Genomic DNA, 24,028 nt, shown 5'->3' with positions numbered 1-24,028 from the left:
TTGATTTACATTTTTGTTAAAAAATTACGATATTTAAACTTTCTTTATGGCTACCAATAGTTATTGCTAACCAGTGTCTGGTTCATGGCCTCCAAATCTCCATCTGATTAAGGCTGCCTCTCTTGTTCTGGSAGCTGCAGCCCTCTGGCAAATCTCATTCATTGAAACCTGTAACTCGTAGGTCCACGGATAAAAGGCAACTTTGTGTCATTAGTTCTTGCTATAATTTTCTGTCCGTGAAGGTAATAAACACAGCAGTCAATACACTTTTCAATTTATTTTTCACCAGCTCATCAGATTGTATCATYCTCCTGAGTAAGGCATTTCCTCTGTTTCTCAAATCACCTCTGTGGCTTGTCTCTGAATTTTCAGCATCTCATTTCAGCTGTAAATACCAGAACTGTGTGTCCAGCTTGTTCTCCCTAAGACCACCTTGTGATATAATCACATCCTCTGACTTAACTGTTATCCTTCTGTCTAAGCATTGTTTTGGAAAATACAGCATCTTTAGTGATCTCCCGATGCTTCTGGCAATGCTGTTTGCCAGACTGTCATGAATGTGTTTTATATTTCTTGCTCTTAAGTGTAATTCACAATTTGCTGCTCTGAAATATTTGCTTGACTTACCAAGTAAACCACATTCCAGAGCTGCTATATTCTTATTATTCACCATTCTTTGTCATCCATGCATTTTAATCAGTTATGATTCACATTTATGTAATCACTGAATAAATTAACCCTTGGACATGAAATACCAATCCCTATGGAAGACCAGAAGAATACTCCTCATAGATTGTGACTCACCGCTTTGAAAAAGCTTTTAAAAAGCCCTATCAGCCAGTTTTTCGAACATTCACAATAATCCTGCATGGCAGTYTCTCTGTGTGAGTACTTGGCACCAGAGCCAGGCTGTAGCAGCTCTCAGGAACAGCATTCCAGTCCAATATCCAGGACCTGGCATCATCCCAGGARCAGTGATTACTCCTGCAAACTGAAACAAGGAGCAGCAGTAAGGCACCACCATTTGTGTAGGTGCAAATGTCAAATCCATTCCGTATGAAATGTAAGTTGCAGTCTGTGGAGGCTCCATGCAGGGCTGTTACATGTACAGGATGGTCACCACCCAGTAAGAGCACAGTAAGCTCTGAAATACCTGATAGAGTTGGGTTTCAATAACGTGTGAGCCATCTAAAAGCTGGAGACAATAGAAGATTGGGTCTTGCACCACACAATTTGGAAGGTGGGTGGGGTTTTTTCCCCTTTATATTTTCTACAGCCTCCTGCTTAAGCGACCTGTCTGTATTTGTATTTTTAAAATTTTGTTGGCGTTGATATTTCTTTTGCCCTGTCTTACATCAAATCCCTTCTCAAGGAAAAGCCTCAGCTTCCTATACCTCAGCCCTKTTTTGCAAGTCTATCCAAGAAACAGAGCCACTGAGTCGTGCAAGACATTCTGAAGGTTGGTAATAGATGCTTCTGTCTTGAAGACACAGCTTCAAGTGACCACTTCAGGTGCAGTATATGGGAATATAATCAGCATTCTGATAAGTTTTGTAAAATCTTCTTRCACCTACAGTTACCTCTGCCTCCTTGCCTGGCAATTTGTCAACACTGAGAGCATCTGTTCTCTCTTAAATTGATTTGAGTTACTTTATTCCTAGCATTAAAACTTTCTGACTATAAACCAGGGAACTTTAGTGAGTGTTTCCATGGTGTAAGCATTAGCAGTTTGTTAGCATTAGTAGTAATTATTAGCATTAGTATTAGTAACTTGTTATTAATAATGTAAATATCTGCTCTCCATCATAGAGTGTTTCTAGGATTTCTGATGTACTTCAGTTGTTAGTAATGCACAAAGATTTAGGATTATCTTTTTGAATAATGAAAAAAAAGTGCCTTAGATTACTTGGCTTGTCACACAAATAAAAAATGTGCAAAGATTCAAGTCTCATAAGCAAAATTCTGTGTGAGTTTATTTTGGAAAACGTATTTATGTGCTTGCTGGTGAATCATGATTTGCTGAAAAGGATTCAGGAAAATCAAAAGTATTGGAAAATTTGAATCAGCAAATTCTATTTGGCCAAAAGAATGAAGAAATCTGTAAATATATATGAACATGATATGTTTTCTTGTGTATATATAGATTTGTCTATACATAAGTACTTTTGGAAATGTTATTTTTTTTTAAATTACCAAGTTATTTAGGCTGTGTCTGTTGGCAAAATATAACTTACTGTTTGGTGTCACATTCAGATGTAAGACACAAGTAAAGCAGATTTAAAATGTGCTGATSAGTAGGTTTCCTGGAGCACCTGTGCTCTACTCACTGCTCTCATGAGTGTCACCAGCTTACAAGGCCTTAGCCAGGTGCCTGATCATGCACATACCCTGGGAATGCCCTTGGGCTTGGTGCATTCTTCTGASACAAAGAAAAGTGCCAAAACTTTTTCCATATTACAAGGAAATTTGGCCTTTGAAAATAGTTATCCCTGAACTATGGAAAATAGAAGGGATTAGATACAAATCACTTTTTATCTAATCAATTCCTCCTACTCAGTTTTGCTTATGCTCATAAATTGTCTGAGAATTGAAGCAYTGATTTTTAATCCCTTATTTAAAATAAATTAGTATTTCAAAACTCAAAATTAAATATAGTATATGAACTACCCCGCTTTACACAAGATATGCATGTATTTTTGTAAGCACACATCCTCCTAATTTTTTTAAAGGGTGGAGTTAAATAAGTGTGGAGATGAAAGCAAATCCATTCACATCTAGTTGTGAGACTAATTTTGTGTAGTGGAATAATAATTCACTGCTTCAGGAGATGAAAACAAATAGATGGTTTCTGAACCTACTTGAATCTTTTAGTGATATATTTTGGTCAAATAAATTAGAAGAGAAGCCAATTACCATTGCTACAAACAACAAAAGAGAAWTTTTTTTGATCAGAAAGTTCTCTAAGAAAATTATATTGTAAGTGTAAAATCACATCATCACATTTTTTTACTTTGTGTATTGAGTGCAAGGAAAAGTAATAAAAAAGCAAGGAATATTTAGCCTGTGATGAATGTAGCCAACAACAGTGATAAAGAATGTGAATCTTTTGAATACTAGATCAGCTACCATTATTTGCAGTTCCATTTGGAGCACTGAGAGGWCTGCACACATTGTACATATTTCTAAAGCAGTGTGATGTCATAAACAATTTTTTAATGTAATCCAATTAATGCTGTTAGGAAGGGGAGAAGTCAGATAGAGTCCTTTTGTGATTTTAAATTCAAACAGTGACCTTGGTCAGAGAAAACACTGTATCAAGGAGTCTCTCTACATCCAAGTCTTGCAAAATACTTAGAGCAAATTTGTGCTGTCATAACCTCAGGGCTAATGGGACCTGCCATGACAGGAATCTCCAGAAGTTTTCTAGCTGTAAGAAAGAGGAGTTGAAGGCTCCAAGAACTACTCTGAAGGCACCTTTGCATGTGGTTGCCTACTTGTAAGATTGGAATTAAATTGGGAACGGCAGCTTCTGAGCCCCATTGGCTTTAAAAGATAGAAGGGTTGAACTTTGGTTCTKGCTATGAAGAAACACATCAAATAATTCAGGACAGACATTTAGGGYCTTGGAAGGTAATGAATATAGATTAATAGAGACAAAAAGATATATAAGTACTCATGTACAGTAGTTGCACTTTCAGGTCTGTGTTTCAGATGCTGGCTTGCTTTCTGAGCTTGTACATAACCAAGCGTCAAAGAAAACATTCTCCTAGAAGAAATAATTTCCATTATCTTCTTAGTTGGAGCTAAACACCCACAAATAAGGAAAATAATCATAGGATCACCAAAGTTCATTAAAAAATCTTCCTGAAAATTGAGTTAGTAATAATTGGTGATAGAAGGGGGTGTTATACAGGCTCACCCTTTAAAATTAGATCAGAATTACTGCATKCATTAAACTACCGAGGACAAGATTTTGCCTGTAGAAGGATGAAACGGATGTGTACTTTTCCAAAGTGAACCTCTCAAAATTTTCCAGCAAGTCTTTGTGTCCTTCCAAAAAAAAAAAAAAAAAAAAAAAAAAAAAAAAAAAAAAAAAAAAAAAAAAAAAAAAAAACCAAACCCAAACCCCAAACCATGGAAGTTGCTCTTTAGCATTCAGCTTTTTGCTTTGAGCACTTATACTTTACATAAACATAATCTAAACAGCAGTGTCTACAAAGACAAATTGGAAAAAATACGGTTTCAGAAGTCCTGTAGTAGCKGAAGTCTAGAAAAAAAAACCTGATTTACTAATGTATGGTGAGCAGTTCTTCACACGAGCATGGGTGTGCTCTCTAAGCACTGTCAGCATCAGAGACTAAGTCTTGCTTTATCCTTTCCTTTCTGTGATGCAGCACAGATGCCTCMAAAATGAGGAGCAAAGCGACCTTACCGATGACGGTTTATAGTTTTCCCTGTCAATCAATTTGTGTTGCTCTGCGCTAGCACTGAATCATTCATGGAGCACTCTGCTACCTCACGTTTGTGGCAGTGGGCTAACCCGCTGGGACCGCATAAAAACGCGCACCCGGATTCTCGCAGCGGTTTTTTTTTCGCATCTGGTTGATGACAACAGCTTTAGCGGCTCTCGCCCGCATCGTGCGGCGCCGACCCCCGCCCTCCGCGGGAGCGCTCGGGACGCGGATCGGGGCGGAGCGGCCGGTCCCGCCCCTCCCCTCCCCACCCCACCGCCCCCCGGCTCCCGCCCTCCTTCGCTGCCTCTCCGGTGCCGGCGGGGCTGGAGCAGGGACACAGGGACACAGGCGGGCGGGATGGCTGCGCGGCTGCGGGCGCTGCTGCTGGCGCTGTGCGCGGTGCTCGCTGCCGCCCGGGCCGCCGAGGCCGAGCCGGTGGCCGGGGCTGCCAGCCGGCGGCGGCGGCTGAGCGCCGAGGAGGGCATCTCCTTCGAGTACCACCGCTACGCCGAGCTGCGGGAGGCGCTGGTGGCCGTGTGGCTGCAGTGCCCCGCCATCAGCAGGATCTACACGGTGGGGCGCAGCGCCGAGGGCCGGGAGCTGCTGGTCATCGAGATCTCCGACCGGCCCGGCGAGCACGAGCCCGGTAAGGGGGGCGACCTGCGGGCGGGGAACGGCGAGCGCGGCTCTGCCCGGCAACGCCGCGGCCACGGGCGCTGTCCCCGATATCCAACGCCGCGGCCACGGGCACTGTCCCCAATACCCAACGCCGCGGCCACGGGCGCTGTCCCGATACCCAACGCCGCGGCCACGGGCACTGTCCCCGATACCCAACGCCGCGGCCACGGGCGCTGTCCCCAATACCCAACGCCGCGGCCACGGGCACTGTCCCCAATGCCCAACGCCGCGGCCACGGGCGCTGTCCCCGGCACCCTCGCTGCGGCAGCGACTGTCAGCGATCGCCCGCAGCCGGCGCCGGGCGCTTCGTGCCGCTGCCGCTGGATTTAGCGCCCCTTGCAGCAAGAAACGCCCGAATTGCCCATGAAACGTGAGGAGCGGGCGCCCGGCGCGGGTCCGCCGGCAGGACAGGCGCTGGCCGCCCTTCCCCACGAACCGCAGCGTGACACGGCCAGGCTGAACCCGGGGATGGGTCACCCACCCTCGGGATATGGGGTTGCGTGTACTTGGTTTGGGACATTGTTTTATCAAAGGGGATGCGATTGATGCCGTGCACTTGTTTTACACCTACGACTGTGTCCCTTTCATCGTTTCCGATCTTAGCATCGGCAGTGTCGCTGATGTCTGCATGCGAAAGGGTTTAATCGTGAAAGCTGCTCGCTACCTTTGGCCCAGCCACAAGCCTCCTGCAGACATCTCACATTTCCCTCCCTGGGTTACTGCACAGGTCTGGAAGTCCGTGACTTTTAGGTGGAGGTGTGGCCTCTGTGGCTCTCCGGGGATTTGGCCAATACAATTAGTGCTTAATATTCTGCTTTATGATTTGAATGTAACCTTGCTTTGTATCATCAAGAGATTTAATGTTAGGGCTACAGATAGCACTTGAAGGTTATAGGATATTGTACATCAGGAGGATGTAAGAGGAAATAGGGTAGTGAGGCAATCTTGGAATGGAAAATGTAGGGATTGCAGCAAAATTTGAAAAATTTCTTTGTGGTATGTTGCCATCTTGATAAAGGGGAGTGAGGAACATGAAGCTAAGAATTAACCTATTGCCGCTGTGTAATTTATACACTAGAATGGTAACAGTTATTACTGGCGTTTTGCATTACTGCYAGGGGATAGTCGCTACAGCTCCTTTATGTGACTGCTGTGTCAAGCCAGCAGTATATGAATAACAAACTGCAATAAAGAAAAATTCCTATGGATTGCATCCACATACAAGCTATAGACAGTGTCAGACATTTCCTGGAATGTGCTCGGCCCTTTACTAAGGGAGCCCTATGGATAAAAATGCCACACGTTGCAATGTCCGAATCACATGTCAGGGAATGTGATGAGTCCTGGCAATCTTTAGTGGTGGATGCTGAAAATGCTGGTTTTTAAAAGGGATTAACCAGGGTTTGAACCAGAGCAAAGTCTTTGTTTTATTTCAGTCCTCGCTTTCATTCTGTGAGGTTCTGAACATTTCTCAAAAAGTGGAGAGCTACTACTCTCTGMAGTGACATATGGGAGAAACTTAGGATTTTTTGGGGAAGGGCAACAAGACAAACCTCATGCACAGTTATCCTTGCACTCCTTAGAAAGAATTGTAAAAGCATTGATGCCACCCCTACTTCATTGTTACAGAGCCTAAGCACCCACATACTGTGCCAATGGTTGCATTAGACGTGTTTTCTTCTTAAAAACTGTATATTGTGCCAGTGGTTGCATTAGAGATGTTTTCTTCTTAAAAATGTGCCCTTTCCTCTACTGTGTAGTAAAAGGTAGCACTATTTATTTTTCTATGGGAGCTTTTTTAAGCTCTGCAGTAAAAGAAATGGAGCCTTGTGCCAGCCTTGGCAGGAAATACGAGTCTGATTTTGCTCATACATGAAGGGGGAACCCTGCTCATTCCGAGCATCCATGATTCTCAGGGCAACAACCAGAAAAAGGATATTTTGTGTGGTAAAGCTTGCAGGATCAGAATCTGATTTATCATCATCTCTTATTATTAAAAAATGGTAGACAGAATCACAGACACACTCATATACATAYACATAGTAACTTTTGATTTTTCCCGGACAGCCAAAAAGCTGTAARTTCTGAATGTAATCTATTCCTGCAAGATACCTTGAGTGTCACAGGATTTATTTTTAAAATGTAGGGAAGCATGAACAAAAGATATGCTGTGGTTCATAGATTTACAGTCTGTGGAGAGCTCAAGCTTCTGAAAATCTGGTGAGTACACAGGGATGTTACCTGAATCATCTAGTGGACTGCTGTGAAACAAAAGAAAATGTTTGCGTTCACTTAGTGAGCAAGTTGATGACAAAACAGAGCAGGAAAGTGTCAGCAGAGTTTCAGTAAAGACTCTTTGTACTGAGTAAAGAGGCTTTRTACCGAKTAAATCAAATACTGCATATACATACAACCTCTGCATAATCACATGCAGGGCATGGCTGTGTAGCCTTGTGTGAATGCATTTGATTGTATGCAAGCATATAAATCAGTTCAATGTTAACATATTGGATACTTTTGAAAATTGATTTGTAATATATACGTGGAGTGTTTGAAAAAAAATGCTTGMGAGAAATAGGAAAACTTTAGGAATGTGCTTTAGACCTCCAAGGCAACTGGAAAAAATCCTCAGTGAATGAAGRAACTGGAACAAATCGTGAAGGCCTGGGGTGAATATTCATTAGGAGAATTTTCTTAAAGTTCTGATACTTCATTGGAAGTCAGAATGACTTCATATGAGCCAGTCTGGTTTCTTGCATAATCATACAAAGTGTCTTTGCAAATCTTAGAAACCCAGATTAGTCACTTGGACACTGTGAGCTGAACCTTCCCTGAGCTCCTCCTGGGGACATGATAAATGCCAGAAGCGTGAGACTGCCCAAAGTTTCTAATGCTGCATTAAATGCTTAGAGAACGTGTTGCCTTCTCTGCCAGCTTGAGCACCACACAACCTGTACTTCAGATGTGCTTCATGCCAAACAGGGTTTGCGTTCATATTTGTAATTTTCTGCATTTTGTTGTGGGTTTTTGTTTTGTGTTGTTGCTTTTTTAAAATGTTTGTTTGGGACTTTTTTTTTGGCAACGATTTCTTAAGGCTGATACTGCACCTGTATGGCAGATTAGAGCCTRCAATCACTGATAGAAAAGAAGCCCTTGAATAAGGAAAGCACAACCCAGAGATGAAGACATTCGAACTTTTTCAAGTTTTATACCAAGGAGGCTGTTCTGTGCAGAAAACTTCACTTTGAGTCGCTGAGGACAAGGCAGTTAAGGCAGAGGAAGACTTGACAGACACTATGTCAGTGGTTATGTGTAGAAGGTGTTGTACAAAGTTAGACTGGAAGCAATCAAAATGTTTAGACTGGAAGCAATCAAAATATTTTGCAGTAATTTTGACTTAATGAGAAAAAACAGTTTTGTGCCTGTGCTTGCCAAAAATTGGCAAATTGACAGAAGGCAGTGGATGACAAGGTCAGATAAAATGAGAAAGTGGTTGTGTAAAGTTGATGGTGAACCAAGGGAAAACAGGACATTTGATGATAAAGCACAGATTTTTTTTTTTTTTTCCCCTGGAACAAACTAAGCAATATTTTGCCTTAGTTCAGGTGCAGGAGAATACTGACTACTCCTGGGAGAGGATGTAGGCTCTTGCTTTGGATGTCTGATGTTCTGTTGAACAGAATGTTTTTATTGTTCAACGTTTTTCCCACAAGCATCTTCAAAAATACTTCACGTAGAAGGAAATGGTTAAATTGTAGTTGAATGAGACAACTGATTTTCTAGAAAGTGACATACCTTGGATTTTGCAGTTTCAAASAACAAAGCATCTTGAACCAATGAGKCAGGAGCACASCGAGTGTGAGTTGAGCAGYAGMGTTGTGAYTTGGAAYATTTGCAGGGCCCTGTGGGTGTGACTCCTGCCGGTTTTACRAGGTGCAACTCAGCTACAATAATCCTTGGACCCATCACTTTATCAAAGACTCCACTTGGCAGGGTAAGGAAATGAGTTGGGTCAGTCAATGCTGGCACTGATCCTAAACAAACTTCTAGATTTCCCAAATTGTAGCTCTTGTGGTAGCCCCTCCAAAGCCCCCAGACGTRGGGCTCTCAGTTTCTCACACCCCAGCTCTGCAGAATCATTTCCTCCTGCAAAGAAACAATTAGAGGGTGACTAAGAGAGAAGTGAAAATCATGACTCTATATAAATGAATGGAGAAATCCAAGAGTTGTGTCCTGATACAGACAGGTTTTTATTCTGTCAGTGAAGTGCTCCCTTTTTCAGCTGTGGCACCAGCAAYGTGAGCTGGTACTTTCAGTGGTAAGAAGTTGCAATAAGTAAAGCTGATGGATTTGCAAGGAGAAAAATTGCTTCTTCTCATAATGTCCTTGTCACTGTTGTGCAAAACCCATTTTAAAATATTTCTTGATTTATTGTAATCCAAATGACTCTGCAGCCATTTCAGAGAGCCATGGGCAAATTCTGCTCTTTTTCAAAAGAGAGAGCAGTGGGAAGAGCCAGCAAATGTGTAGGAGGCTGCTGAGTTTTCAGCCCAGCATGGGCAGGAATCATCTGTGCTGCTGTAGGGTGGTAACCTGAGTGGGGACACCACTGGATGTCACCTGTGGGTCTTCTGGGCTGTCCTGCTTCAGATGGGTAAGTGCAGTGCTGGGGTTGGTGGCAGGGCGCTGTGTCACTGGTGATGTTAGAAAGCACACAGCTGGTCTCATGGTTGTAGGGATGTCATCAGATACAGCTGTCCTAACTTCATTATCTACACTTAATTGCACTTGCTTTTCTAAAGCTTCTTTTCCTTATGCTCCAAATCTGCACATGAAAACCGTGTGGGCTCTTTGGTTGTGAGCACCTGTTGATGTTTCCCACATTTGCAAAGCATTAATCCAAATTGCATATGGAAAGAGCTTGCTAATTAATCTAGGTGTTGGAGAGCAAGCCTAATCTTTGTGTGCTTGATGTTTTAGCAAACACCAGTTTTTATCAAGGGCCGTATGTAGGTCCCTTTTTGAAGGGAGATGTTGAAGGGTGTAGGGTGGGTTAATGTGCTGCAGTGAGTTCACACWGACCAGCTGCACTGCAAAAAGGTAKGGGCTGTAAACGGGGCGGTGTAAGCACCACACTTTGTATCAGGAACACAGGAGATGCTGTGCTGGCCACTTTGTGCTTCCACCCTTTCTGTCAGCTGTGGTTTAGCTCCTCTYCTGGCTTAGCTTTGAAATCCTCTTTAAAGGTGAGCTGCTGTCTGGGCAGCCAGGTTACAAGAGCAGCTGCAGCACCAGACAAGCAGGAGCAAGGTGGCTGCTGGTGTCTCCATAGGGATGGGTAAAAAACTGCAGAGTAAAACAAGGTTGAACTTACTACTCATGTAGCCCTCTGCATTTGGAATTTTCCTTTGTGCATCAGGGAACAGATTCTCTTGTGAGGATGTTCTGGCTTTCTCATCAAACACTGTCAGGGGTGTGCTACTGACGCGCCTTCTGGGAGTGCAGATCTGGAGCGGGCTGTACCTCCGGCATTCTACAGAACGCTGAGAAGCTGTATTTACCTTTCCTGCAAAATCCCTTATCACTTTTTGTGCCAGTTAGGGTATCCCCCTGGAGTCACCCAGCCAGGATTTGGCCTGGGTTAGTCTCTGGCAGGGCCATTTYAATGCTGCCTGCATTCAGTGGAATGTTCAGTGTCCTTCACAGACTGTGTAGGTTGTGCAGGTCTTGGGAGGGCTGTAGAGCAGGAAGATGGCTGGATGTACACGGTGAGCAAATGTTTTAGATTTTAACATTTTTCTTCCTTGATTTTATCTTTCTTAAATAGTATTTCCTTACTAGTTCTGATTTCATCCTATCTCTGTTTTTGTGTTCAGCTCAAAATAGAGGTGTAGAATACAAARTGGAAAACGGCTCACAGTGCTCCGGTGCCAGTGAACGAGAGGCAGACACGTGTACAGCTCACATTCACAGCTGGTTGGTAATGCCATGCACGTTCCCAGTGAGGCCAATGGAAATTCACAGTAAATGTGGTTAGGCAGCTGTGCTAGCCTGTCTGCAGTGTTCTTCAGAGATATAATGCTCTCACTCCAAATTGCTTCACTGACTGAGGGATTTAAAGAGTTCCCCTTTTGTTAGGACATGTAAAAAAGGTTTTATAGAGGCTCTGTGCTACCTGGGAAAACACTGTGGATCCCGGCTACTGTATCTCAGCAGTTTATCTTTTATTTACTGGAATAACAAATGGTAAACAAGCTGGGGTAAAAAGGTCTGTAATCACTAAGAATAAACATGACTCTACAGAAAGGCAGTTGTTTTACTTTTCAGGCTTAAAATGAGTCTGAGTATGCAGAATATTCAGAGTTTGTTGATCTGACCCAGACTGCTTTTGACAATCCCACTCCTTTTGAAAGAGTCGATTACTTTAATTTCTTTCAAAGAGAAGACTTGTCATCACCTCCCACACCTTCAGCTTTAACAGTTCTCAAAGAAACCAGAAAGGGAGCCTGTTTTGTTGTTATCTTGATTTAAAGTGATGTTTTATTATGGTGACATTAATGCAGACTCCAGAGAATTAGTGAGAAGTSTGTAAATCTTGGGTATTTCCCAAGATTTTGTGGCATGTTCAAGCCACTAAGTGGTAGTTGTGTGATTTATCAAAAGTGACCTCATTATTAAAATATTTTACAATTTTTTCAGGAGAAACTATTTATTATTCTGTAATTTAGTAWTCAATATCTCAAGCCTTTAAATTAGATGACGGGTGAAAAACACAAGAGTGGTCTCTTATTTCAGAATGAACACAAATTTTTGGTTGTAACAATGGAGTTGCTGCYAGACTCAGCCAATAATTTAGTATTAAAACTTGTTTAGAATGAGTTCTGTGTTCATTCCACCTAATTTGTTTTTTTCAAAGGGGGCATGTTATTTAGAAGCCTACATACTGGGCATGCATGTTTGTGCTGTAATCTCCCTTTTCCTGGTTAGTGGGTACACATCTTGGCTAGGCTGCAAACATCTATTTTCTTTGCTGACTGCAAAAGGAGCTAACATTGGGTAGGCTTCTGACTGAGGAACATTTGCAAGAGCTCATAGTTAAGATCTGGTGAATCACAGCCCTCATGTCATCATCTAATGTACCTTGCTGTTCTTTATGCGCTGCCTTTGCAAAACAAAACATTTATGAACCCTGTCTGAGCTTTTTTCAGCAGGTAAGTCCTCATACCTGTTTTAATACATGTTCCCCATAAGAAAAAACAAACAAAATCAAAGCATCATGTCACATCTTTTTTTTTGGTCTGTATTTTCTTTTTGAACAAAAGTCTCATACATCTATTACTATAGAATCTTCCTGTTTTGTTTTCTTTAGGTATTTATCCCCCCTCTCATTGAGCTGGGAATTAAACTGTGGAGAAGACTTGTAACTGAATTCTCTTAAAATTTTGTAGAATCAAAAAGAAAAAGTGAAAATCCACAATATGTGCTTTAAGGCTTCTAGGTAAGATAATTGAAATGATTGCTAGAGTTAAAAGGAGCAGACTAATGGGTGTAAACTTCACATGCTTCATTTTGGAGCAAGGTGCACAATAAAAAGCCAGGGTTCAATGAATCCAGTGGGAATGGGATGTTATATATGAAGGTTATGTTCTGGTATGCTGGGGCTAAATGAAGACAGCAAGGGTCTATGTAGTGAAAAGGCTGGGAAAAAAAGTCCTTATCAGTCAAACAGCAGAGTAGGTGGGTTTGATTTGCTGTGTGACAGGAGATGGAGCTCTTCTGTCTGCTGTACATCAGCTTGTATCATCTCAGGGTGAGTGTGAGAGCTGATGGTGTGTTGGGAGTGAGTTAGGAGTGCTGCAGTGCTGAAACTGAGCTAGTGYCAGCTTGATGTGCTGGGGTTCTGGATTTTGGAACAGAAGTTCTGCCATACTGTGAAGAAATCACTGTGTGTGCTGGGGTGCAATAGCTGTCCTCGGCAATGAAGTTATTGCCTCGCTTGCCGCTTTCAGGGGCACTGCTGGGGACAAGGACACCAGGCTGAAAGTGAGGTCTTGGTCCATAGTGCCCTTCCTTTGAAATGGAGGTTTCTTGCCAGCTGAATTGGCRTTGGCACATCTCCCTGTCACAGCAGCAGGTATTGTCAAAGGGCTGGGAGCTTTGGGCCAGTAGGAAGCCGTATTTTAGAGATGTGTCTGTGCGTCTACAATGGCCAGGTGAGAGAGAATTTTGAATCATTAWCTGTGGCTGGCAGTTCAAAGGCAGTAAACGTTTGCTTTTAATTAATTTCCAAAGTGAGGCATTTACAACTGCATAAGCTGGTAKCTGCTTCCTGGTAGTTGTTCATACAGAATTCTGAGTGAAACCTCACATCCTTGTTTGCTTGCAAGTGGAGTCCCATGGAGACAGCTGTTCTTTGCATGGAGCTGCTCCTGGCCCTGGAGTGTGAGCTGCCTGATTTATGATCAAAGGAAGATTCTGCTCTGGCTGCAGAGCCTGCCCACAGCAAGAGCAGCCCCTGAATGCCATTTTGAGTGCTTATGCTTAGGTATGGATTTACCTTGAAGCCAAATGAAGAGAGCTGCTTGATTGGKGGAGACATCAGGCTGCCCAAGGTTTATTGAACTGTTTTCTTGGTAAAGACATCCTTGCCAGTCTAATGATGTGGTAGGTGTTTGGAAAGTATGGCCCTGATGTTTGCCATGTTAGTTCTCCAAACAGAAGAGAAATCATGCTGTACTTTGCTGTGAGAAATACATCTGAGAGTTGAAAGACAGAAAGAAAGTGAAAGGCCAGCAAGACATTTCAAAGGTTAGAACTTTCTGCATAGTTGTGTTTCCTGTACCATCACACTATAGACAGCTGGATAACGTGTGTGAATTRCCACATGCTCTTCTCCTGACATTTCTGGCTGCAAAACATTAATTTGAATATCCTTTTATTTTTGTGTTCCTCAGAATTAAAGGGAGCCCCSAGCATGACAGTCCTTCTGTTACATATTGTTGTCCTTCTGTGTTATGAGCGGAGCATTTCTTGCACATTGATCATTCCAAATGAACCTTTTTTCCTGTACTAAACTGACTATTTTGAAGTTTTGGATGTATTTTGGCTTATTACACAAAAGCACAGTTCTAGAACTATAAGCAAAATTGGGGTGAGTCTGAGACATGAACAGATACTTATTGCACACCTGAAAAGTGGTGTTTCAAGGGCAGGCTTATGCTTTTGGTAAGCTGACTCTCCATGTCAGATCTTCACCTGATAAGATTAGACTATGCTTAAATTTTTCCTCCCATGCAGCTGCTGAGGATCAAAGAAAGTCAGACAAATCAAACTGAAGACACTAGGAACTGTACATCTGAATTTTTATAAGCAGAAGGCTTATAAGTGCTCATAATTTTAAATCCTAAATGTTCAAGCCAACTTGCTTGTGCCCTAAAARAAAAGGTAAATGTGACTTTGATTCAGTAATAGCCTGCACTTAAGAAAATGAGAGGTCCAAGTTTATGCTGGATGAAATGTCTTCCTTCTCTTTGATGACATCAGTACATAGAGGGAAGGAGAGAAAAAACATGGGATTGGGAGCTGGGCTTTCACATGTGTGTAAGTTTTAAACTTTGCCTTTGTAAGAAGTTGTTTCACAGAGAGAAAAAGTGATTTTMTCATAAAGGGTGTCTGGCTCCTTTCCTGGCTGTGCTGTGGATTTTTTTTGTTATTTTGGGTAAGAACACCCTCTCYGTGTTTCAGGTTCTCATCTTCCATGCTGGGTTTGTGTGTGTGGCTGTGCCATGTGCCTGGTGTGCAGGTACTGGAGAGATAACATGGTTCAGCATTTGATCTGCATTTAAGAGGYGGTTCCTGCCTGCTTCCTCTCAGATTTTTCCTACTAGCGGTTATCTCCAATATTTGTGTTGACTTAGCTAGGCTAGTGGACATATGGTGAGGAGTCATCAGGAGTTTGCCTCCCTATTTACCTGCTGCAGATACACAGTTTTTTGTTTTGTTTAAAAATCTGCCACGACAGCTGATAAGTATAAAGAGAGAACCAATTAATTTTCTTCCAGTGCTGATAGGGAGAGTCACAACAGAGACATCAATATTTGCAAGGTTTCCATGTCTGTATGTTCTTTCCATGTTCTTAGGGGAACAAATCCATAGACAAAATAAATAGTACAGACCATCAGTGAAAATCTTTTAGTACAAGTCTTTAGTGGAAAAGCCTATGAACAGAAACAGAGGAGCATCTGTTCCTTGATACTCCATGAAGCAGCTGCTAAAAATAAACTGTGTATTATAATGGTAGCCAATACAAGATGAAAAAGTACCTGACAATGGAACACTTCCCAAATAGAGAAGTTTCGGGACCAAGAAACTCATCTGACTTGAAAATTGAAGAATTGTCTGAAATAGATGTTRCCATGGAGACAGATAGGATTAGCAGCCTGAGATTTCATTGGTCTACTGCTAGCACAAGTTGCTTGTTTGAGTAGCATTAATATGTTGTCTCATGCTGCTTTATATGCTGAGACCATCTGGCATTAGTGGTATTTAAAGGTGCAGTTCTCTTACGGAAAGAGTTGGCCAACATGGTTTGATTTATGTTTGTAAGACAACCTACAAGAGTTCCGCAGTCTTTGAAAAGCTGTCTTGTGCACGAAAAATATTCTGAAAAATCATGAGATGAAGTGGGGCTTTGGGAAGCAGCACGAGGAATTTCAGAAGTTGGCTTTCTACTCAATCAGCACATATTTGAAATATTCATTGCACAAATACGCACTTTTGCATGTTTCTTCAGGTGTGTATAGGAAGGCAGCCACATTTTTTCAAAAATAAGCCTTTGCACTGAACTGCAGCTCCATCACCTTGAACAAACACAAGATCATATTATGCATAAGGGAGAAGTATGTAGTAATGCAGTAGTTGTAATGAAGGTAATGTGTAATGAACAAATTAAGCTCTAACCAAAGAGAGTCCCTTTAGTTTACTTCAGTTCATTATTTCAAGAAGAAATACTTTATTTTACTTTGAAAAACTAATGCTATATACCTTGAAACTATAYTTTCACAAAGGGTTTATAAGTAAGACAGTTTGTAGACACTAAGATAAACCTTATCTTTCATCTATTTATATCAGTGAGTCTTCATCTGCTTTCCTTAATACCACTCTGGAGTGGGAGTTGTCTTCTAAAGGAGCTTATATGACAGTGCTGACATTCCTCAGATACTTAAAAATTTTCATTATTTTGTTCTTCGATAATTATTATCATGGTGCTTAATTATTTTAAGGAGTTTTTCCTCAGACAGAGATGAATGGTTAAAGAATGGCCAAATAAGAGCCAGAAAATATTCCTATCTGAGTTCATGAGTTCCAGTGTGGAGGTCTTTCTGTAGGCTGAGCATAGCAAGGCAAGTGGCTAGAAGRAAAACTAGCTGGAGGCTTTGTTCTTCTGCATAGACTTAAAGCTGGACTGAATTTGAAGTCAAATCTTGATAATTATCAATAAGCTTGATAGGCATTTTTACATTCTTAGCTTACAGATGTTTTGACACAAGTGATGGAAAGCATTCGTAATAGTGTTCTGCAGCAGTGTAACACTTGTCCTCAGATATTGATTTGATTGATATTTCTTGGATATTGGCGTGTACTGTGTAGTACAGTAATAAAATGAAACAAGGGCATGTTTCACATCACAAATCTTTAGGTTTTAAGCTTTTATTTTGGAGCTCTGACTTTAGTGCCAAAATAAATTCTTCATATAATTTTAYTTCAAATGCAAGACCCAAGAAATACATAGCTGTGGATGTCCTCACTCCTTTAAATAGCTTTAGAATGATTATGTTTGATGCTTAATGTTTTTACAGCTTAGTTCTGTTTTAACTCTGTCAAAATGAATATAGGGCACAGGAAGAAAGCCAGATAACTTGTCTTCCCAGCCCACTCCCAATCCCCTATTCCTAGTCTGTTACCTCCCTGTTTTATTTGCTTGTTTTTAACACTGTCGTTCCATTCTATTTGAAACAAACTTTGGTGCAGTTTTGGGTTTCAGTTCACCCCAAGACCCACCTCATGGTGATTGAGATTGCTGCCACAGAGCTGTTTGCTGCTATTACCCCTTTCAGCATTACCTTGTCAAGTCTTGCAGCACCCTGTACATCTACCTACTCCCACAACGTTTCCACAGTGTGCAAAAGTATTAAAATCAGCCTGAGAGGCTGTGATGCTACCCCTGAGTGATTGTGGGCCCTTAGACCTAGGTAAACCCACAAGTAATTACTTCTTAAAGGCCCTTTRGGGCCTGGAGGAGTTTTCTCCATCCTTGGGGGAGGATCGGGAGGGATGGCCCTGAGGAGCCGGGGTGTAAGCCACCTACACTGCTTGGTGAAGGGTTCTTCTGGGTGCCCTTAAGCCGTGTAGGTGTAGCTATAATTGCTGGATTTCAGTTTTATTATTTGTGCTTAAAAGCTTAATTTCTGAAGCTGTTGATTTTGGCCAAATGCTACTTCATTCCTTCACACTAATTCATTTGTTTCATTTCTCCGGATACTGACATTTGACATACTAGTATTTATAGTTYAGGAATGAGTTTTTGTTTTTTTCTCCATTCGGTTCATTTCCAGGGATGGAATGCTACTTCTGTTCTTGCTGCATTTCCATAGCACTTAAATGAGTTGACTGCAGCTGATTAAGCTATTCACTGAATATTTCAGTGTGAGAAAAGGTGACAGCATTGAGAAACAATGGCATCTGAAATAGCTCTAGCTGTGCTACATAACATTATGCTGAGTTGCAAAGTTTGGTGACTTGACTGTCTGAAATTGAAATAGTTGCAATGAGGCTTTCTGATTTGGAGTGTCCAACACAGTTCGTCAAATTTGTTCTTAATGTGAAGTAGAATGAACACAGATGAATGTGTCAGAAGTTTTGTGATATATTTTATGAGCCCTGAAAACGGATGATAGGAAGATGTGCTTTTGAAACAATCAGCCATAGGTGCCTAATGACATGTTGTTCTCCAGATACCACTGCAATAGCTCTGTAGATACCATAGRTTTATTTTAACAATACATTTTCTGTATTCAGTAGATCACTAAAATATGATGCCATATGATGGGGGAAATTTCAGAAACTTGTAGTTAAAAACAGCTGAATCATCAAAAGGTGAAATGTGTCCTGTTAAAAAAAAAAATCAATAAAAGGATCAAAAATTGCTTTGTTTGAGTATAAACAGAGCTGTTATTGGATTTATGCTTCCTAAGGTTTGTCCCAGGTAAATTGCATCTTTGGATAGCACTGCAGTGCTGCTCCTATAATGCCAGTGAAATCACAATGTGAGGTCAATCTGGAATATTCTGTTACTGTTCTGAAGACCAGACAGAGATTTAGTGCCCATGTGCACCTCTGACTTCCTCCCCGAAGCTACAGAGAGCATTTGTTGTGCCTGAGCTGCAGTTCACCCTCTGGGACCCTGCTTGCAGCACCTTGTGGTGTGGTAGGGAATAATTTGGTATCTGAGTTGGCCAGGCACCTCAGAAACTGAAGGTATTGCCTAGTGCACAATACATTTTTCATTTCTTCTTTTCCGGGAACTGAAAGGATTAGGATGATCTAAACAAGGAAAAAAAGGGCTCTTTAGTGTCCTCTAATGCCTTAGTGGTATTGTCTTTTGCTCATGCTCATCCACTCTGTACAGACTTGMTAGCACAGAATATGGTGTCTCCATGAGTTCCTTATTCACTTGGTATCAAAATTTACCTTATGTAGCTTTAAATATAAATTCCAGATCTCATGTTGGATTTTATTTTTTTTCCTCCAGTATAAAATAGAACATTGAGCATCATGCTACTAATCAGAGCCAGAAAGAGAGCTGCATGTCACAAAGGACATGGGATCATCCAGAGTTGAACAAATTAAAATTTACTTATTGACAGTGCCTGTCATTTGGGAGTACTTCCCAGATTATTTGTATTAACATTAAATATATGAACATAGAGCTAGATAGATCTTACCCTATTGCTGGTGTACAAAATGTAGGTCAAAACCTCTGCAAGCTTCCAGTTATAATTTAGACTCATTGCACCCTAGAAAGCTGTGAATGGCATGTATATTTTTTAATACAAAGATTAATTTTAAACATTTTTCTCTTTCTTTTTTTCTTACTCCTTTTTGCTGTTATTTCTATCCTTTTTACCCTTTTTTTTTTAGTCACTGCAGTTGTCTTTCAAAAGCAAGCTCTCAAAATACATTAAGGGTGAAATAGAGAAGAGGAAACAGAGAAGACTAAAAGAACATGGCTTTGCCACAGGTTCTGTAGACTTTCTGTTTTCTGCAGCCTTAAAGGCTTCATTATAGGGTGCATCAAGATTGTACTGTCTGGAAGGAGGCTGTAGCTGTAATGTACAACAAGAACATGGCACATTAGTCAGCAATCTGTTTACAGCATTGTGGTTTAGAGCAGAAACCCTTTCTGCAGGAGATTCTCCAGCAGAATCCTGGGAAAATTGAAGCAGCTGCAGCTATAAAAGGAAATGTACATTAAAAAGACCAGGGAGAAACCACAGCCAGGGATCCTCCTCTGCTATTTATAGCCCTATCATTAAATGTCCCTTTCAAAGCTTTGAGCAGAGATGGAAATCATATTTACATTTAGATGCATCAAAGGAATACACAAATGATGACATCAGTGGTTCAGCAGATGGTGAGATGGTTGCTGCAGTCCCTTATGAACTGGGTTCTGTCATTGCAGTTATTGTCTAAATGGAAACCTCTGAGCAGAAGAGTATGGGGTTACRGGAGACAGTACGTGTACAGGGCTTGACCTAGTGTCCAGGAGTGGAAATAAGCAAACAAAATATTGTGAAAATTTCACCATTAATGCTTTTACAGAAGAACTGACTAGTTGTTGAGATTTTTATGTGCAGGGTGTGGATCAGACTCTTCCCTGTGATTGCTTTAGGTTAGAGATATGCTCATTGCAATTCAGTCATCCTCTGGCAACCTTTGTTACTCTTTGTTGTTTAAAAATACATTGAAATTAATGCAGAATAATTTCTCTTTGTGTTTACTTGGCAAAGTGGGTAGCCCTTGTTTAATTTTTGAAGCAGTTTATCAGACATGCATTAGCGCATTTCAAGAAATGTGTGTCAAGTGTTGCTTCTTCCACTTTTCCTATTTGGTTGCAATGATGAATGCGTCTTCCAGGAAAGCAGTCAAAATCTACATGGGTTTCAGTTTTGATCACAAGGACATCAGTTGAAGCTTTGCCACTGACACCAAGGGATCCAGAGTTTAATATATTGTTTAAACTATTAAGTACTGTGAAAGCAAGGCTCAAGGGTGGGCTCCATGTGTCTTTATATGCCATTAACAATAACAGGAAATAACTTTCTGTAAATGAAAATTATCTGATTATGTGTACATGTTAATGTGTATGTGCACATTTTACATCAGGAATCTTCCAAAATATCCTCATAGAAAGGGAAAATCAAATCTCTCCACTGCTGGCTGTGGAGAATCTGTTTTTTGGTGTCTGAAGCAAAAATTTGTCCATGTGGAAGTGAAGGTGCACTAGTCTGTGGTGGAATTGCTGAGCTGGAATTCTCAGTAAGAGACAGTAAAATTAAAATACTGCAAAGACTTAACTCTAGTCTTCACCTTAGATAGAAGTCTACATTAAAACAGATACTTGTTAAACCTACCAGCCCTTCATATTCATGYTGCAATTACCTTTTCATAAAGCAGTGGCATGAAATTCTGAAATGACACAGAACACTAATGGCTGTGAGATTTTGTCAATTCTTCTGTTTGATAAACAAATGAATCCCAGAACAWCTGAATATAATATGTAGATACAAATTAGGACATAATTATACCCGATCTTGTGGTGTAAGTTGTTTTGTATTGTTAACTGTGTGAACAGTAAAAGGTTTAATGGCAGATACTATATGTGAAGCCTTTGCTTTTCCCATTTCTAGTTATACAGACAGTTATGACCATTGTGGCATACACAATAAATTGCAACATTTTGCCTTTACTGATATTATTGGCAAAGCTTTCACGATCTTCAGCATGTGCAAAATTGATAACTCTGTTTTTCTTTCCTCTTTGTTTGGCTATCCCTGTATTTTTTAAATTTCTTTGGATATTTTTCTCTGAAAAATTGCCAAAAGAAAAAGAGGAAAAATGTCCATCTTAAAAAAAATGACTAGTCTTGTTGGTTTTAAAAAAAGTTGGGGATTTTTTTGGCTTACAAAATGTCAAAAATCAAAAGTCTGCTGCCTTATGTTTGTAGTCCTTGATTTCCTGGTTCAGTCAAGATTCTGTAGAGTGGTGTTTCCTGGAATGGTCATTATTCTTCAGTGGCAATATATCACTTCAGGATTTTTTTGTTCTGATATAATTTGATTAAATAGATTTTGATACATGTGAATAAGCACAAAAATATACCCAATTATGAATCAGTTTGAAACMTGAAGGTATAGTTGAAATTCAGGTCTCAGTTTGCCATGCTTACATAGTGCATTGAAATTCACCAACTGTTTACCAAGTCTTTTTTTCAGGTGATTTCCTGGCGTATGTTGACCCATTTTTCAAAACTTTAAGCATTATTATATGTTCTCAAAAAAGATCTTTTGAACTTTTTATCAACTCTGTGCAAGTTACAGTGCACTCAGGGAAGGTTTCTCAGGCCAGCCTCTGCTTGACTTTTGCAAGAGTGAGGTCAGTGTCTGTAGCACTGTGGACACTGTGATCCTGCCTCACCAGAGGATCAAGGCAAACCAGAATACCGTTGGTAGGGGGCCAAATGAAAGGTACCCCAGAAAACAGKGCTTCAAATGTTCACATTAGGCTCAAAAGCTTCAAAGTTCTGCTACACTTAAAGTATGTTCAAGTCAAGAGCTTGCTTTGTCTGCAATTCAGTAATTTCAAAGGGGGAAAACATAAATAACTTTAAACAGGAAGTGGTCTTAGAGAATGGGAACAAAATACTAAAGGTAACTTTCTTAAACTTTCTCATGTATTGAAGGGGTAAGAGCAGATAGGTTAGAGGGATATAGTGCATCTTGAATAACTGTTTTATTTAGTTCTCTGCAAATAGAGAAAAGACATGAAAGAATCTAGCTAATGTTAAAGTCTGTGAAAGTTCTTTAGATAAAAAGAAACAGAATTCTCCYCAGAGTGCTGATGTGTTGCTATGTGAACAATTATAGTGTGGTAGCAGAAAATGTTTACTGAGTGCCCACTATTCTAGGAAGGATTTTCTGTAGGCTATACCCAAAGAGAAAGAAGTGTTTTGATGCCATTTARAAAGATCTGTCTGTTTTGAGATCTGCTCAGTTGTATTTACTTGGAAGAATCATGGCAAGCCTACTTACCAAGACTCAAACAGACTCTAAAACTGCTTGAGAGTTAATAAGACATTCAAGAACAGTTTMATTCTTTTGAATTATTGATATATGGGGAATTATATGTGTGGAGGACAGACTTACTCAGAAGAGAGATGCACAAACCCATCCCTTTGTAGGGTATCCACTAAATAACTAAAACTGCAGTTGTACCAGAAAGTATACTTTGTTTAGTCGGGTGGCTGAATCCAGTGGTGGGGATGAACATACGTTACCAGAGGTTTTCCTCTCATTAAAAGACCTCTTCCTGAAGGTGTTTTAACTGGATTTTTTTGCTGCTTATTTGTAGTGCTAGCCTATGCTTAAACCTGCATCTTCGTCACTGTTGTCACCCAGTTAAGTAGGTTTAAACTTGTCCATGCTGCTTTCACACCTCCATTGACAAGATTTTCTTGTGTGACGGGGTTGTTCAAATGGAAAGCTGAAGAAAGGACCAGGATAAAGAATCCATTCATTAAAGGAAATGTCACAGATTTTTTTAATGAGGACAGATATGAATTTATYATATTTCCTAATAATGTGGTGGGTGACACTCTCAGAAAGAGATGACCCTCAACAGTGAAGTGAGACCTTCACTCCCAATRGGATTGGAGATATTGTAATATTGGGTATTCTGTGAGAAGAGGCAAGGAAAGAAATCTTTTTTGTTGAAATGATGATGACATAATTGTTACTAGGTTTTCCKTGGCATTTTTGTGGGAAATAATGTCTCCAGCTGATATCACAAAGATTAAGTTGATTGTTCTCATTATTTTTGATACCACTGAGTTATTAAACTCTTTAAAATGGATTTTTTTCACATTTCCCTAACAAAATAATTATAATTTATTGAAGTAGTCAAATTGAATATATCTATTACGATTTGTTACATGTCTTCTTTCTTCAAGAAGACTTTGGTAATTATTATAAAACTTAATTATAATTTGAAAGGTCTACGTCTGTTCTTCTTTACATTGTTGTTATATTATTTTTTCTAATCACAACTCTGGAGGGAAATTCCTGACCTTTTCATCTTTCCCATGTAAGTGCTGAACTGTGCTTGACATGTCAACTCATAAAATTGTCAAAATGTCATAATTATGGTTTCAGACCTGTGTCTCTGTGAGATTTCCTCAGGAACCATGAATCATTAGCAGTGTTACATTTCACTGATAAGTGGAATGCAAACAATGAATTAAGAAGTGTTTTTAGTTAATTATCAAGTGTTACCATTTTTGGAATGATGAGAAACTGGGCAAAACTCTTCATAATTCTACTAAAAGTGAAATCACAGCATATATAGTTTTTGTATTTTTAATTTGACTTTTGAGAATAATCTGTAATTGAAATGTAATTTTGGTCCATATCATGGACCAAAACATCACTGTTTTGGATACTTTTTACTTAATTCAACAACGATGAATGCTTTGTTCCTAGATAGTAAAGTTGGCATAGCAGCAGAAGAAATGAGCTGGCTTTTGTATGAACAGTTATACAGTGCAYTGCTTTTCACTGACT

General features: G+C 40.4%; 1 protein-coding gene across 1 annotated transcript in view; it reads left to right on the top strand.

The window, feature by feature from the left end:
• Positions 1-4,754: 4,754 nt before the first annotated feature.
• CPE (carboxypeptidase E) overlaps positions 4,755-24,028 on the top strand; it is a 57,330-nt gene continuing 38,056 nt past the window's right edge. Inside the window, exon 1 of the mRNA XM_057375408.1 lies at positions 4,755-5,100. Coding sequence (XP_057231391.1) covers positions 4,812-5,100 — 289 coding nt within the window. The 5' untranslated portion in view covers positions 4,755-4,811. The remainder of the gene's footprint in view (positions 5,101-24,028) is intronic.

The sequence above is a fragment of the Malurus melanocephalus genome, unplaced genomic scaffold (assembly GCF_030028575.1).
Source record: "Malurus melanocephalus ecotype Western Australia unplaced genomic scaffold, MMel_1.1 scaffold_9, whole genome shotgun sequence".
Classification (NCBI taxonomy): domain Eukaryota; kingdom Metazoa; phylum Chordata; class Aves; order Passeriformes; family Maluridae; genus Malurus; species Malurus melanocephalus.
Note: the sequence above shows the minus strand (reverse complement) of the source record. Positions and strands in the feature narration are given on the sequence as shown.